At 38.0% G+C, this 18168-nt stretch overlaps 1 protein-coding gene across 1 annotated transcript in view; it reads right to left on the bottom strand.

The window, feature by feature from the left end:
- The window catches only part of DNAH11 (dynein axonemal heavy chain 11), a 358932-nt gene that overhangs the window by 314365 nt on the left and 26399 nt on the right, over positions 1–18168 (bottom strand). The window contains exons 7-8 of the mRNA XM_042919849.1: positions 12300–12530; positions 10516–10683 (exon numbers count right to left, since the gene is read on the bottom strand). Coding sequence (XP_042775783.1) covers positions 10516–10683; positions 12300–12530 — 399 coding nt within the window. The remainder of the gene's footprint in view (positions 1–10515; positions 10684–12299; positions 12531–18168) is intronic.

The following is an 18168-nucleotide window of genomic DNA, read 5'->3' as shown; positions in this document are numbered from 1 at the left end:
TAAGAAGACTGAAATCCTATCAAGCATCTTACTGACCACAACAGGATGAAACTAAAAATTACAAGAAAAACTGTAAAATACAAACACATGGAGACAAAACATGGTACTAAACTACCAGTTGGTCAATAAAGAAATCAAGGAGGACATCAAAAAATATCTGGAGACAAAAACAATAACAAAAAAAGGTGGACACACAATGCTTCAAGATCTTTGAGACAAAGTTAAAGCAGTTCTAAGAGGGAAATAGATAGTGATACAGGCTTTCCTCAAGAAATAAGAAAAATCTCAAAAAATCTAACCTTATACCTAAAGGAACTAAAAAAAACCAACAAAGCCTAAAGTTAGAAGGAAATAATAAAGATCAGAGAGGAAATAAAGACTAAAAAAAAAAGAGCGAGAGAGAGAGAGAGAGAGAGAGAGAGAGAGATCAAATCAATGAATCTAAGAGCTGGTTCTTTAAAACAATAAAACGAGAAACCTTTAGCCAGTCTCAACAAGGGAAAAAGAGAACTCAAAATCAGAAATAAAAGAGGAAAACAGGGGCACCTGGGTGGTTCAGTCAGTTAAGCGTCCGACTTTGATTCAGGTCATGATCTCACTGGTCATGTGTTCAAGCCCTGCCTGGGGCTCTGTGCTGACAGCTCAGAGCCTGGAGGCTGTTTCAGGTTCTGTGTCTCCCTCTCCCTCTGCCTTTCCCCTGCTCATGCTTGCACACTCTCTCTCTCTTTCTCCCTCTCTCTCTCAAAAATAAACATTAAAAAAATTAGAAAAAAAAAATTTTTAAAGAGGAAAACAGTAACACAAACAACAACAACACAACAAACTCCACAGAAATAGAAAGGATTAGAAGAGACTACTATGAAAAATAATACCCCAGCAAAGCAGACAACCTGGAAGAAATGGAAAAATTTCTAGGAACATGCAATCTTCTGACGCTCAATCAGGAAGAAATATAAAATATGAACAGACCAATTACCAGTGAGAAAAATGCATCAGTAACCAAAAAACTCTCAAACAAAAGTCCAGGACCAGATGACTTCACAGGTGAATTCTACCAAACACTTAAAGAGAGTTAATACCTATCCTTTTCTAACTATTCCAAAAAAAAAATCTGAGAGGAAGAAGTACTTTCCAATTTATCTTATGATGTCAGCATACTGATACCAAAACCAGACAAAGGCACTACAAAGAAAGAAAATTACCAATCAATATCCTTGATGAACATAGATGCAAAAATTCTTGACAAAATATTAGCAAATCAATTTCAACAATATATAGAAAAGATCATTCATCATGACCAAAAATACATTAACAAAATGAAAGATAAAAATCACATTATCATCTCAACAGATGCAGAAAAAGCATCTAGCATAACTCAACATCCATTCATGATGAAAACTCAACAAAGTAGAGTTAGAGGGAACACACCTCATGATAATAAAGGTCATCTATGACAAACCTGCAGCTAACATCATTCTCAAAGGCAAAAAGATGAAAGCTTTTCTTCTAAGATCAGGAATCAGACAATTATGTCCACTCTTGCCACTTTTACACAACATAGTACTGGAAGTTCTTGTGAAAGCAATTAGATGGGAAAAATAAATCAAAGGCATCCAAATCGGAAAGAAGTAAAACTATCACTCTTCACAGATGACATGGTACCATATATAGAAAACCCTAAAGATGCCACTAAAACAAAACCTATTACAATGAATGTAATCAGTGAAGCTTCAGGATACAAATTAATACAAAGAATCCTGTTGCACTTCTATACACTAAACAAACCATCAATAGGAAAAATTAAGAAAACAATTCCACTTACAAGTGGGTAAGAATAAAATATCTAGGAATAAATTTAACCAAAGACATCAAAGACCAGTACTCTGCAAACTATACAACAAAGAAAATCCTAAAACTAGACGGCTTTACTGGTGAACACTAGACAACATTTAAAGAAGAATTAACCCCAATCCTTCTTAAACTCTTCCAAAAGACTGTAGAGGAGGGAATACCCCTAACCCATTCTATGAGGCAAACACTACCCTGACACCACAGCCACATAAAAATACTACAAGAAGGGCAAAGTGTAGACTGGTACCCCTCCTCAGTCATGATGCAAACACTCTCAACAGAAACTAGAAAACAATCCACCAGCTTATTAAAAGGATTATACACTATAACCAACTAAATTTCTTCTTGGAATGCAAGGATGGCACGAGACAATCACTGTAGTTCACCAAAGCAATAAAATCAAAGGAAAAAAAAACCCTACACAATCATCTCAACTGATGCATAAAAAACATGACAAAATTCAATTCCCTTTTAGGATAAAAACACTAAATAAAGAATGGAAGGAAACTTCCTCAACTTGATAAAGGTCATCTATCAAAACTGCCAAGATAACAGCATATTCAATGCTCAAAGACTAAAATCTTATCCCCTAAGATCAAAAACAGGATAGGATGACCAATTTCACTCCTATTCAACATAGCATTAGAAACACTAGCCAGAACAATTATGTAAGAAAACAAATTTAAAGTATTCAAATTGGGAAGAAGTAAAATTATCTCATAACACATACAAGGATTTTTTATGTAGAAAACCCTAAAGATTTTATGCCCCTCCTCCAAAAAAAAAAAAGCTATTAGCAGTAATATATTCAAAGTCACAGGATACAAAATCAATATGCACAAGTCAGTTGCAGTTCCATACCGATGGTGATGAACAATAAAGGTGGACCCTGACAAATATACAAAAATTAACTCAAAGTGGATCAAAGACCTAAATATAAGAGTTCAAGTATAAAACTCTTAGAAGAAAATACTGGAGAAAATCTTCATGACATTCATTTAGCAATCATCTCTTGGATAGGACATCAAAGGCACAAACAACAAAAGAAAAAAATGAATAAATCTGACTTCATCAAAATTCAAAAACTTTTTTGCATCAAAAAACATTATCAAAAAAGTGTAAAGACAGAATGGGAGAAACTACTTGCAAGTCTTATATCTGATGAGGGATTAATGTCAAAAATGTAGAAAATAACCTCCAAGTGAACTGAAAAAATGGGCACTAGACTAGAATAGGTATTTCTTCACAGATAAAAAAATGGCCAATAGGCACATAAAAATCATGACCAACACACTAGTTATTAGAGAAATGCAAATTAAACCACAATGAGATGTCACTTCACAGCCATTAGGATGGCTATGAAAAGAAAGAAAGAAAGAAAGAAAGAAAGAAAGAAAGAAAGAAAGAAAGAAAGAAAGAAAGAAGAGAACAAGTGTTTGTGAGGACATGGTGGCACCGGAATTCTTCTGCATCACTGGTGGGAGGGCAAAACTGTTCAACCACTATGCAGAACAGCTCAGAAATTCCTCAGAAAATTAAATATAAAAAAACAGGGGCACCTGGGTGCCTCAGTTCGTTAAGCGTCCAACTTCGGCTGAGGTCATGATCTCACAGCTCATGGGTTCAAGCCCCATGTCGGGCTCTGTGCTGACAGCTCAGAGCCTGGAGCCTGCTTCAGGTTCCATGTCTCCCTCTCTCTCTGCCCCTCCCCTGCTTGCACTGTGTCTCTCTCTCTCTCTCAAAAGCATTAATTTTTTAATGTTCTCTCTCAAACATTAATATTTTTTTAAAATAATGATAAATAAATAAATTACCACCACACGACAAAGCATTTCAAATCATAGTTATACCCCAAAGAATTGAAAGGACTCAGATACTTGTATACCATTGTTTACAGCACCATTATTCACAAGAGCCACAAGTTAGAAACAACCCAAGTATCTATCAACAAGTGAATAAATTTCAGCATTTACATATATTATTTAGCCTTAAAAAATCAAATTGTGACACATAAGACATTTTATCATTCCACCAACATTTATTGAGATACCTAAATTTATTGAGATACCTAAAATAAATTCATACAGAGAAAAAGCAGATGAGAGGTTACCAGAAACTGAGAGGAAGGGACAGAAGAGAGTTATCACTTAATAGGTGCAGAGTTTTTGTTTGAGATTTAAAAAAGTTCTGCAGGGTGTCTGGGTGGCTCAGTCAGTTAAGCATCCTTTCTTGATCTCAGCTCAGGTCCTCATATCACGGTTCCTGAGATAGAGCCCCATGGGATGCTCTTTCACTGCCCCTCTCCCACTCTTGTGCACACTGTCTCTCAAAACAAACTTAAAAAAAAAAGTTCTGCAAGTGGATAGCAGTGATGATTGTACAACACTGTCAATATACTCAATGCCATTTAATTGTACAGTTAAAAATGGACACAAAAGGGACACCTGGATGGCTCAGTTGGTTGATAGTCTGACTTCAGCTCAGTTCATCATCCCCTGGTTTGAGGGTTCAAGCCCCACGTAGGGCTCGATACTGTCAGCACACAGCCTGCTTTGGATTCTCTATCTGCCTCTCTCTCTGCCCCACCCTGCACCAGTGCTCTCTAAAACATTTTTTTTTTGTAATGGACACAAAAATTGTAACGTAGAACACATTTTACCACAATTTTTAATTTTTTTTTAATGTTTATTTTTGAGAAAGAGAATGAGCAGGGGAGAGGCAGGGAGAGGCAGGGAGAGGCAGAGAGAGAGAGAGAGAGAGAGAGAGAGAGAGAGAGAGAGAGAGAGAGAGAATATGAATCCAAAGCAGGCTCCAGGCTCTGAGCTTTCAATACAGAGACTGACGTGGGGCTCGAACACACGAGCCACAAGATCATGGCCGGAGCCTCAGTCAGACACTTAACCAAGTGAGCCACCTGGCGCCCCTACCACAATTTCTAAATAGGCAAAAAAAGAAAAAACCTTACCTCCATTTTGATCCCTTTATACTCATCCGTTTAAAACATGATGGTCTTAAATATTTTCAGTACATATAGTTAAAAACACAGTGTTGTACTTTTTGCTTTCACTGTCAAAAATAATTTAGAAAACTCAAGGAGAGGAGGAAAGCCCATTGTATTTACACATATTTTTCCTTACCATATTCTTCCTGGGGTCCCAAGTTTCCCTCTTTCAACATTTCCTCTCTGTAACAAGAACTTCCTTTAGCTATTCTTTTAGAGTCAGTCTACTGGTACCAAATTCTCTTAGTTGTTGTTCATCAGAGATTTTGATCTCCCCTTCATTCCTGAGGGTTATTTTTCACTGGGTAGGGAATTCTGAATTAACAGTTTTTTTCTTCCAGTGCTTGAAAATGTTTGACCATTTCCTTCTGGCCTCCATGATTTCTGATTAGAAATCCTCTTTCATTCACATCATTTTTCCCCATACCCAGTTGTTTCATGCTGCTTTAGTGAATTTTTATCTTCAGTTTTCAAAAGTTTAATTACATGTCTTGGCATAGAATTCTCTGAGTTTACCCTTGGATTTATCTTTCTGCTTTGAGTTATTTCCTCTTGAATCTGTAGGTTTATATCTCTTGCCAAATTAAGGAAGTTTTCAGCCATTATTTCTTTAACACCTTAAGCCTCATGGTCTTTCTCTTCTTTTTCTCCAAATCCAATGACACAAATGCTAGATCTGCTCCCTAAGGCTCTGTTCGTTTTATTGCTATGTTGTCTCTATGGCTCTATCTTCTAGTTGGTGAATGCTTCACCCCTCTATTCTGCCATTGACCCCAATCATTGTGCTTTGTATTTTATTCTGTCGTTCAGGTCTAAAATTCCCATTTTTTATTTGTTTCAAGTATGTTCCTTATTATTTGAAGCATTTTTAGCATGGCTCTTTAAAATCTGTGAGGTAACTCTAACATTTCTGTCATCTCAATACTGCAATGTATTAGTTGTCTTTTTCATTCAGATGAGGTCTTCTTGGCTGTTGGTATAATATTTTCAATCAACTCTGGACATTTTCGCATTATGAGACTCTGGATGTTAAATCCTGTGTTTGCTGACTTTCCCTGATACTGCTCCAGCCTCATTATTGTCAGGTTGAGATCAACGTCCAGGTTCTCATTTGGCATCCATGAACACCTGAGTGTGGGGAGCTCTTTTCTATGGCTAGGCACTCAAGTTCCACCTGTGGTGTCCACAGAAGCCACAGCATAGGTGACTTCGTTACCGGTCGGCCATGGTCAAAGTCCCGACTCTCCAGCAGGCTTCATCTGAACTACCCCAGTGGGGTAAGAATACTACTGGATGAGGAAAGAGGTCCAGGATTCCCTTGGGGTCACCATTGACTCCACAAAGAGTGAGCTCATTACTGACCAGCCAGAATTAAATCACATCTCTCTAATTGGCCAATCTCTGACACCATCCCAGTAGGGTCGGGGGGGGGGGGGGGGGAGGGGGGGCTGAGGTACCTGTTAGAGACTGGTTTTAAGTCTAGGCTCCCCAATCTTTGCTGACATGGATGGGAGCGAGACACAGTTTCTTCTGTGCTGGTTGACTGAACTAGAGAGATTATGGCCTGCAAGTTTTGTCTTACTATGCTGTCCCTTTCTTAAGAGAGATCAGGCTTTTACTAGGGCTTTTGATGTCTGTGCCCATTGGTGTTTCCATGTTGCGGGTGTATCCAATTCCATGCCTGGGTCATTTCAGGTAACAAGAAAAGCCCCTAACCAATCCACCTCTTTTCACCCTTCAGAGTCTTTTGTTTTATATATAGTGACCAGTGTTTTAGTCCTACTTACTAAAAGGAACAGGGAAACATATATCTATTCCATCTTCCCAGAAGCAGAAGTTCCTAAATGAATTTTTAAAGAATGGTATCTGTTACTTTACCATTTAAAAATGAAAAGTACATCAATTCAATGGAATAATACCAAATTGTCTAAAAAGTAGCCAATACTTTTGTAGTGATAAAGACCGCCAAAATATATTAAGTGACAAAAGCAAGGTGTAAGTGATATGTAGAGAATGCGATCTGTGCAAAAACAGAATACAAAAGAATATATACATGTATAGGCTAGTGCATAAACCAGGTACCTTTGGAACATTATACAAGAAACTCATAATGGTAAATGGCTTTGGGGAGAAAAACTCGAAGGCTTAGGAAAAAGACAGCAGGGTGAGAAGAAGGGGACTACATTTTTGCACATGCTACATTTCCAGAAGGATAAAAGAGTCATGTTTTTAAATAATATGTTTTATTTTGAAAAATAAGCAGGTAAGAGATACGAAAATCCTGCAGATGGCTAATATAAAATGTATATCATTAAAATTAAAAATGCCCTATATATTAATACAAAACTTAATCATTCGGTAGACTAGAAGAGGACAAAGATTAAATAGTGACTTTTGTTTTTTTCTTAAGTTTATTTATTCTGAGAGAGAGAGAGAGAGAGTGCGAGTGAGCAGGGGAAGGGCAGAGAGGGAGGGAGGAAGAGAATCCAAAGCAGACTCTGTGCTGTCAGCACAGAGTGCAACACGGGCTCCATCTCACAAACCATGAGATCATGACCTGAGCCGAAATCAAGAGTCAGACACTTAAGTGACTGAGCCACCCAGGAGCTCCTAAATAGCAACTTTTAACATGTATTTTGGATTCTGGTATGACGACAGTCTAGGTACCTGAAGCAACCTTCCCAGTAAGAACTAGGCAGAAAAAGTAAACAGACACAGCACCCTGGATGACTCCACCTCAGAGCACGGGTTTTCAGAGAGGATGCTGCAATGATGAACTTATTCCCTTTATTTCAATGAAGAGACAACAAGGGAGATAAATATTCAAGAGTCGGGAGCGGCACCACAGAGAGAGATTGCTGGGCATGAGGTTCAGAGTTCAGAACTGGAATCTGTTCCCCTCCCTGGGGACAGCGCAATCTCAGATAATTTACTTGATCTCATCTGCCTGGGTGTCACTCTCAGGATTATTAAGCAGGAATATGTGAAGATTTGGCACAATTCCTGTCACCCCGCAATTGCTCAGTAAATATTAACGGACTCTGATGAACAGAGACTTAGTGGAACCAAGAGATTACTCTCACGAATAGCCATCACCCTTGCTTAGTTATCTGGGGAATTTTATTTAATCAAGTAACACCTTAAAATGTCTGCCATGCAAAGCTGCCGAGCCTCAAGTCACCTGACTAGCTGTTAAATACAAACAATTAATAAAGCAAATCTCTTAGAAAATCTGTTATCTTAATACAATATTGTTGTGTCTCTATTCATTAATATCAAACTTCCTGACAGACTAGAACACAATGAATCCAACCACTAAAAAGAAAGGATAATTATGTAATGTGGCAGAGGTGCTAATTATCATCACCATGACAATCACATTACAATATATAAATGTATGAAATTCCCATACTGTGCACCTTAAATCTGTACCATGTTATATGTCAAATAAATTTTAATTAAAAAATAAATAATGCAAGTCTTTCCCCACAATCGTATCAATCTCAAAATTCCATAGGAAGAAGCCAAAGAAAATACCTAAAGTGACCCTTTCTATTCAAAAATAGTTGAGAAACCCAAGAATGTTTTCATGGATACAACTGAGAAAATCCCCATGTTCTGTAAATCAACCACAGTGGCACACCTCTTCGGCCACACCAGGGACGGCTCAAAGCCTGATTATAGGCTTGAGATTGATTAAAAGAAATAAACACTAGCATATCCCAAAGCAAATTACCAGCAACTATTTCTTTAGTTTACTGAAACATGCTTAAACCAGTACCACACCAGACTCACGATACACTCGACTGTCACGTTAGCACTAGTGCGTATTCACTGGGAACCAGGGAACAGGTGAAGTGTATGCAGTGGGAGAAGAAGGGCACCTGGGTGGGCATGTGGACACATCTGTGTGAATATACTAGGTTGGAAGCAATTTGAGAAAATGTGTCGTAAAAATTACCAACTGAATTCATCATAAAAATCAATACGTTAAATTCAGCTAAAAAAGCACCAAATGAAAACCTCATTAAGCAAAAAATACATAATCACTGCAATATTCTGAGGCAACCCTGAACCAGGATACATTCAAAAAAAGCAAAGCTCTTCTTCAACATAAGCACAGCAATAAATCAACTTATAGTTATGACTATTTTAAGGAATGACCAAAGTCAAGGAGCTTCTTAGTCTAAGGCAAGATAACCAGACAGGATGATGAAGGAGACTCTGAGGGCAGGTGACTGAGGTCTCCAGCTCAGACATGGAAGGCAGAAGTAAGCCTTCCCCATGTTACTTGAGAAACAAATGGGGCCTCAAAATACTGAATACCAAAACACAAACACGAAGCAAATAGATGTGTCAATAGCAAAAGAGTTTTCTATTCCTCCATGTTTGTGACTATGCAAGACTTTGTGAAGACAGAAGGGTAAAGTCAGGACCTATGGCATCGCCAAGGCAATGACATCAGCTAAACCTAGGCTCGTCCTCCAACCCCAGCACTCTGAAACCTTGCTGGGTTTTCTCATCGTGAGGAAATCCAGGCTTCGCTAGGCAGTGCACCTGAGGATCCCGTACACGCTGGGTCTCACACTTCTCTGCCAAGATGCTCAGGAGAACTAGGCCAAGGCCCTGCTGAGAGTTCTATTCCATCCAGATTACTGAATGCCCGCCAAGAGATAGACATCTTACGAGACTCTGAAAAGTCTCAGGCCATGAGTCACCACAGCTGCGGGTTCCTCCTGCTTCTCCACAAAACAGCAGAATGCACAATTGCTATGGCCTCTCACCATTACTTCTGCTTCATCAAAAGCTGACTACAGTTCAGAAGGTTTGTTGATCTTGTCCTTAACGAGGCTGACATACTGTGCTTGGACATTTCAAAGAATCGATTATTTGACCAAATATAAACACATTAGTGAATAAATTCACATTCTGTATAAAACAACAAAGGTAACAGTTGGGGTTTTTTGTTGTTGCTTTGCTTTGTTTTGGGGTTTTTTTTTGTTTGCTTTTTTTGGTACCCGGACTTCTCTGTTGCTGGCCAACAACTGAAATTAGGTTATTTTTATCCTAGAGCTGCAGGGATGCTCACAGTAACTCCCTGGCTACCAACATGCTAGGAGTGGCAGAAAATAGAAGCAGCTGAAGTCTGCTAAGTTTCCCCTTATTTCCTTGAGACTGAAATTCTGCAACTATAAATAGTACTAAAGAATAACAATAAAAAATACAAGAGATGATATATATGTTAATCACCTATGTAGTCAATGAACTGAAAATAAATGTTCAAATAGACCAAAAAATTACCCACTGATTCAGGAAAAGGCTAAAATAAAACACACAAGTTACAGAGACATCAGATAGTCATACAGAAAATGAGCTAACGTGGAAAGTTCCTTTTTACTACACAAAAGCAAGAAACACATCCACAGTGACTCCACTGTAACATTAGAAACAGTTCTAAATGTTCTAACTTCTACATGCAAAGGCCCAAGTTCCCGTCCCTGATCTACCATTAAGGAGGTAAGAGACTTCGGGCAAGTCTTTTACCTTCTTTCATCCTAGAGAGATGGTACCAGACGATACCTATTACCAATGTGACCTTTCATCCTTTCTAGCTTTCAAATTACAGGGTTCTATGAAATGAAAATCCAAAGGTACAGCATTACCATATTACTGTAATCAGATGGGTCGTAAGTGCTCTGTTTAAAAACTTCACAGAGTTCCATGAATTCTTCTGTCATCTCGTGGATTTGTCCATTTAAAATCGCTCCTTTGGTACCACCAAATTCAAGTCTTTCCAGCTTTTCAAATTCCAATATGGTGACAAATATATCCTTTGAAAAAACATGGTACAATAAAGATCTTCCCACCATCATGAGCAGGACAAGAACGTTTGAAAGTTGCAAAGAAAAAACGCTCTCAAACATTCAAAATTGGCGAGTTAATGGACACTTATGTGACAGAAAATATAAATTATTAATTGAAGAAAGTTACTGCCTATTTAAAAAAAAAATTTTTAATGTTTATTTTTGAGAGAGAGAGAGAGAGCAGGGGAGGGGCAGAGACAGAGGGAAACAGCATCCTAAACAGGCTCCAGGCTCTGAGCTGTCAGCACAGAGCCTGACACGGGGGCTCAAACCCACAGACCGTGAGATCATGACCTGAGCCGAAGTCGGACGCTCAACCGAGCCACCTAGGCGCCCCTCATGACTGCCTATTTTTAAAATCATACTCCCATTTTCACATTTTGTAAGAATTTTCTAACAACTGCAGGTATTTGCCTGCAACACCTACTTTGCCAAAGCTAAATGTATGATTCCCTAATTTTGTGCCCTTCTGATTGTAAGTCAGATCCCCAGGTAATATCTAAAACTCTTTTTGGCTGCCTACACTTGGCAATGAATCACTTCCCTTAATGAAAGGGGGTATAGGACCGTTAAGGAAGGGTGACAAGTTGCCTGCAGTTAGGCATTTAGCAGTCAGACTTGCAGAAGCATTCAAGCTGATTAAGTGATGAGGGTTTTCAAAACATTAAGATCTAAATTTGAATGAAATACAACAAATTTTATATTAATAAGAAAGTCCAGACTTACTCTAAAGACCTTTACAAAGAATTTAAGGCACTGCCACAGTTCCACTGTGTTTAAAAAAAAAAAAAAACCCTAGCCTTAGGGTGCCTGGGTGGCTCAACCGGTTAAGCATCTGACTTCAGTTCAGGTCATGATCTCACGGTTCTTGGGTTCAAGCCTCACGTTGGGTTCTATGGTGACAGCTCAGAGCCTGGAACCTGCTTCGGATCCTATGTCCCCTCTTTCTCTGCCCCTCCCCCACTCATGCTGTCTCTCAAAAATAAACATAAAAAAATAAAAAAATTTAAAAAACAGCCAGTTGGCTCCATCCAAATATGTGTGTCCATGTGTGTATTCATTGTTTGTTCTTTAGATATCTGAAACACATGTATACACAGCACATATTTCCATGTTATTTTTTTATAAGTGGCTTTAATATTTTTATAGTCTATGTATATATATAATAAAAGAGAATGTGGTATTCTAGATTATCAAATGGATTTTCCAGGTGTAGAATCCCAATGTCAAACATTAAACACAGAAAGGAAAAAAAGGATTTAGTTTACAGATTCATGATTTACAGCTGTCTTCCAAGAGCTTGCTAAGTTATAAGTGAAAGGTCACTGATACATAGCAGTTTCACTTATACTCAGTATATTAAAACAATCAAAAAAGAATTTAAAAAAAAAGAAACTAACGTAAAGCTTATATAACGATCTTAACACTGACCTTGTGAGCAATTCCTAAGAATAACTGAGAAAGAAGATCTTCCACTCTCCCATCCAAATAGAATAAACAGTCTCCTGAATAATAGAAAAAACTACAAGATTTTTTTTAACCCACCTACAGTATGAATAAATTGCAGGTCAAGAAATGAATACCTCCATTTTCATGAGACGGTCCAGAAAGTTGTCAAACCTACAAAACACCAGTTGAGACTGGAAATCCCATGGTTTTGGCTCATTTCCCATAAAATAGCTTGCCAGTTCCTTTCTATAGTTGAAAAAAGACTTTTTGAAAGTCTTGAAGATGTTAATGGCCACCTGCACTTTTTCCAAAGAGTCTTCGACTTCTCCTTTCAAAAGGTCTTCAGGTGAAAGGTAAATTATTGCCTAGGATTTAATGGAAAACAAATATGATTAGGAGTACCTGCGTGGCTCAGTCGGTTGAGTGTCTGGCTCTTGATTTCAGCTCAGGCCATGATCCGAGGGTCGTGGGATGGAGCCATGCATGGCGCATGGAGCCTGCTTAAAATGTTCCCTCTACCCCCCCTCCCCTGCACGTGAGCACACACTCTCAAAAAAATATAATAAAGTTGCTTTAAAAAGATTATTTTTTAAAATATGCTTTATTTCTTAGTGAAAACACCGGTTTCAATTAATCATTAAAAAAAAAATTCCCCATCATTTTTAAATGATAAATGTCTACAATTGGGCCAGCAATGTTGTGAGAAAAAAAGTTCTAAAAATTCAGATGCTTGGGTTTCAATGACATATGTGTATATATTAGGACAATGTACAGAAGACTGAGACTCTCCAATTTCTGAATTTATACTTCCTAGCAATGACTAAGTTTTTGCTAAGCTTTATAGATAGGACAACTGTATAGTCAGAATTTGCATGGATATTCTTGCCACAAATATTCTGAGTAATTATTCCTTTATAAAAAGAAATACACGAGCCGAAAGGAAAAATCTCTGAGATCATGGACTTTAAATATATAGTCACCTTGCCTGGCAGCACTGGGCCATTTGTGAAGGTGAGATAGATCTGTTATAAGTGAGTATATCACTGGCAATTCTTTTAGGTGAGCAAGCTCTTCTGGGAACTTAAGCACATTAGAGGACATAAAATCTAGTGGAAATATATAAGCTAGTTTTAAATAAAGGAAACGGAAAAAGGAGAAGAGTTTTTTAAAGACACACTCAAGTAGAGGCACCTAGCTGGCTCAGTCAGGCCAACATCTGACTCTTGATCTCACAGTCATGAGTTCAAGCCCCATGTTAGGAATGGAACCTACTTAAAAAAAAAAAAAAAGACGACTCTATGTAACAGATTGGTGTAGCACTGGCCAAAGTCTCCTAGGACAGTCATGTAGGTGATTTCCTGTCCTTTCCTTTCCATATTTGCTAAGAAACTATAAATTCTAAAGGTTCTCTTATGTTCTATTTTTTTCCTGATGTCTGTTAACCTCATATAAATTATAGGGTTAAATTTTGTGCCTTGAATTTTGAGTTTGCTTAGAAAGTTGTTACATGTCTCAATGGAGCATGTAATGAAAGCCATTGAGTTCAAGCTACGAGATAGAAGGATTTTTTCCTAAAGGTAAACCTATTAGTCTCCTTCTTCCATTAGTAGCCACCGTTTTACATGTAATGTAGACTGTGTCATAAATTTGTAAGAAAATCATGTCATTTCCAAAACCCCTAACAGTAAAATCCTTTCATTATGAGCTGTAGAGTCCCAATCTGTGCTCTTATTTCCCACTCAGACTGCATGGAAAATTAACCTTTGCACATATGATGCTAACACTGTACAGAGAACAGAGAAGAAAACTACTAGTAAGCCCTTAGCAATGTATGTTATAAAGTAGTTCACATTTTGCTATGGGCTAGGGATTCCACAGACCTTTATCTACATATATTCTTCATAATAAATGTACGCTGTTATCCTTTTAGGAAGCTAAAAAAAAAAAAAAAAAAATCAATGGAGATGAATCAATTGCCTTCTCTGGTTCAGGAGTCCCCAGTGACTTAATTACTTAGGTCTAACCTAACTTCCAGGCAGGCCATCCTTAAGTTCATTTCTTGCCCTTCCTGACTGACCCTCATACAAATGAGACAATCACAGCAGTTAACCTTCCAAAGACAAGGGTATAGTACTAAATAGTACTAATCATACTACGTATCATAGGTCAGCAAATCCAGTCTATACCTTTCAATGGGAAGCCAGATATTTGAGGGAAAAACCATCAATAAGGGATGGGAAACCTGGCTGTAATCAGTGATAGGGGCCACTAACTGCTTTTGTGGTATTAGCTAAATCATCTCAGAGTAGCTCGGTTTCCTTATCCACAAAAGGAGAGAGATGAATTAGGTGAACCTCAAAATCTCTTTTAGCTCAGCCTCTGAATTATTCTGTTTCCTACAGCAGCTCTCTATAGCATATCCAACCAGAAGCACTCTACTCTCTCATACTCAACAGTATCAGCACAAATCAACAAAAAAATCTACCGATTTTTGGTAAATCTACCGATTTCTGGTCCCACTTCAGAAGTCTTATAAAGTAACATACTACTAACCAATTTATCAATAAGCCAATTAGTCAATTATTAATTAACCCATTTATCAATGATATGTTAGTTTGACACCTGTCTTCCAGCTGTTGCTTTTTTTTTTTTACACATTTATTTATTTTAAAAGAGAGAATGGGAGGGAAGGAGGGAGAGGCAAGAAGGAAAGGGAGAGAGGGAGAGAGAATATCAAGCAGGTTCTGTGCTGTCAGCATGGAGCCTGACGTGGGGCTAGATCTCCTAACAGTGAGATCGTAACTTGAGTGGCAATCAAGAGTCTGTCCCTTAACAGACTGAGTCACCCAGGAGTTCCACCAGCTGTTGCTTTTTTATGTGCTTTTATGGACTCATACTTTTGCTCAACCCTGACATCACTTCTAGAAGATCACATCTCAGACTTAGACTTTTCTTCACCTGGGATATTTAATAACAATATCCACATCAGGGTTGCCCAACAATGGAATAGACAGAGGGTGGGCGTAGAGTGGGAATTAGGTACAACAAACAGGGAGTAGACTCAGGTTACCAAAGAAAAGAACAAAGCATTTATTAAAAAAAAAAAAAAAAAAAAAAGACCCATTACCAAAACTCCAGTATGCTATCAGCTGAGGTGGCCAGAAACAGGAATGCCTAGAAGGATCAGGCATATAATGAAAATGAATGAATGAGACCAGGAACAACAGCAAATGGTGGAGACGACGGTCACCTACACAGCACATGACCTTTCCAAAGAAGCACCTGAAGCTCTGGCACTGGACTGTACCAATGGGGATGGCAGAGCCAGTGTTGGGAGATCTCTGACTTTTCAGGGGAGGCTGGGACACTGAAATTTAAATGAGACCTTCTCAACTTAAGCAGTATTTAAAAAAAATTTTTAAATATCATAAAAAATATGAATACTGCACTGATTTATTAGCCAAATACAGATGATAGGATGCCAGGTAACGACCTATGATGTATAACACAGCAAGGGTTCAAATGTTTCATAAACACTTTAAGGTCAACAGATTCATGGAACACAAAGTATATGAAAGCTATGTCATCAAATTATAAAAAACACAAAATGTGTAAAAATGTATGAATCAAGCAAGGAACAAGTTAAGAAACATGCTACCACTACATAACCAAAGAATCACCCCCAATTTTTTAAAAATGGTAATGTTCAAAGCTGGTGAATTACAGAAAAACTTTTTACACAGTGATAATAGTAATGCAATAAACACACGTTTTAAGAAAAAGAATTTGTAGGGTCACCCATGTGGCTCAGTCAGTTGAGCGGCTGACTTTTTAAAAAAATTTTTTTGATGTTTTATTTTTGAGAGAGAGTGCAAGCAATTGAGGGGCAGAGAGAGAGGAAGACACAGAACTCGAAGCAGGCTCCAGGCTCTGCACTGTAAGCACAGAGCCCGACATGGGGCTTGAACCCACAAACTGAGATCATGATCTGAGCCGAAGTCGGACACTTAACTGAGTCACCCAGAAACCCCAAGCAGCCGACTCTTGATTTCAGCTCAGGTCATAATCCCAAGGTCATGGGATCGAGCACCACGTCAGGCTCTGTGCTGAGTGTGGAGCTTACTTAAGATACTCTCTCTCCCTCTGCCCTTCTCCCCCAGTAGTGCTCTTTCTAAAATATGCATTTTTTTAAAAAAATAAAAATTAAGATTAAAAATTGTTCGGGAGTCATGAAAAGACTGTACCCTTTGATCAACCTCAGAAATTTATATTAAACCAATTATCCAAGTTAAGGAAAAAGGATTCCCATGCCAAGTTGTTTTATGCATGTTGCTTTTAAAAGAGGAGGCTGGAAGCAACCTAAATATCCAACAATAAAATGATTTTTCAAGGAGATGGTAAAAAAAATAAAAACGATATGATAAAATGCATAAATATGTACACATTTTGGGAGAACTAGATATAAAAACTGCTAATTTTAGGGTGACAGATCTGCGGGACTATTTCCATTGTTATAAATCTCATGCAATGAGAATACCCTACAATTATGATTAGTATACCACATATTACACTGTAATTAAAAATCAAAGTTATTATTTTAAAATATGGAGCCTCGGGGTGCCTAGGTGGCTCAGCTGGTTAAGCATCGGACTCTTGAATTTGGCTCAGGTCATGATCCCAAGGTCATGGGATGGAGGGCTGCACTGGGCTCCAGACTCTGAGTGGAGCCTGCTTGAGTCTCCTTCTTCTGCCCCTACCCCACTTGAGTGCACATGCTCTCCCTCTAAAAGAATAAAATACAGAACCTAGTTTAATGTGTAAGAAACTGCCATTTACAAGCTGGGTGACCTTGGAAAAGCTCTTTATCTTCTCTGTACTTTAGGTTTTTATCAAATGGACCTACTAATAATATCTATGTCATATTGCTGGTAAGAGATTACATTTGTAGTTTTTGTAAAGACTTACAAGAGTTCCTGGCAAGTAATAGGCACTACACAGTGCTTGTGAAAAAAAAATTATTATATATATATATTATAATAATATATATATATAATATATATATTATATATATATAATATAATAATTATTATTATATATATATTTATAATATATATATAAATTAGACAACAAATGACCGGGCAAGAGTGGGGGAGAGCTTAGCTCTTTAGGGAACCCAGGTATGAAAGCTGGCTCATTACTGATTTTTGATTCCTAACATGTTGGGGCACATTTACTACAAAGTCCACTTGGAAAATCAAGGAAATCAGGCCATTGGAACACTTGGAGAGAAGCCAGAAACAGTAACTAAGCAACAAGGGAAGCTACGTTATTTCCTTGGGAGCTTGGCAAACTGGCTATTGACAGATACTAGGAACCAGGAAAAATAGGTCTACAGGCTTAAAGGTAACCAGGACTTATTACAAACTTCCTACTACAGTGAATAACCAGCTCTGGGGTTTATCCATTAGCAGGGTTTTGGAGTAAAAGCTTTAACAGTTCTCAAAATGAGAATGAAGATCCTTTAAAAGGTGTATAGCAGTTGTGGGTATAGTTGTTCACTCTTCAGTAGGGATCATGGTCTTTAATATGGAGATCCAAAGCCATTAGGATCCAGCACACTTGCCTAACAGCAAAGAAATAGAACGAAGCCAGAAGAGAGGATAAGATATAACAAGCTATCTCTTATTAATAGTTGCAACTAATTTGTGGGTCAATAGCTTAGAAATAGCTTTGACTGAGCCTCTATTAAATGCCACACTGGGCATCCCACTTAGGTTATCTCCTGATGCTCACAACAGCCCAGTGAAGCAGCATCCTCATAGATTTTTAAAGTTTGAAGAAGTTATTTAACTCCACCAGTGTTTCAATTAGAATTGCATCCAGGTTGGTCTGAGTACAAAGCCCTTTTCCATAAACTCCACCTCTTTAAAAGCAGACACACACACACACACACACACACACACACACACACACGCACACACCTACGCACACACCTAACTCAAT

The sequence above is a fragment of the Panthera leo genome, chromosome A2 (assembly GCF_018350215.1).
Source record: "Panthera leo isolate Ple1 chromosome A2, P.leo_Ple1_pat1.1, whole genome shotgun sequence".
NCBI lineage: Eukaryota > Metazoa > Chordata > Mammalia > Carnivora > Felidae > Panthera > Panthera leo.
The sequence above is the reverse complement of the archived record's forward strand: the minus strand, read 5'-3'. Positions and strand labels throughout refer to the sequence as shown.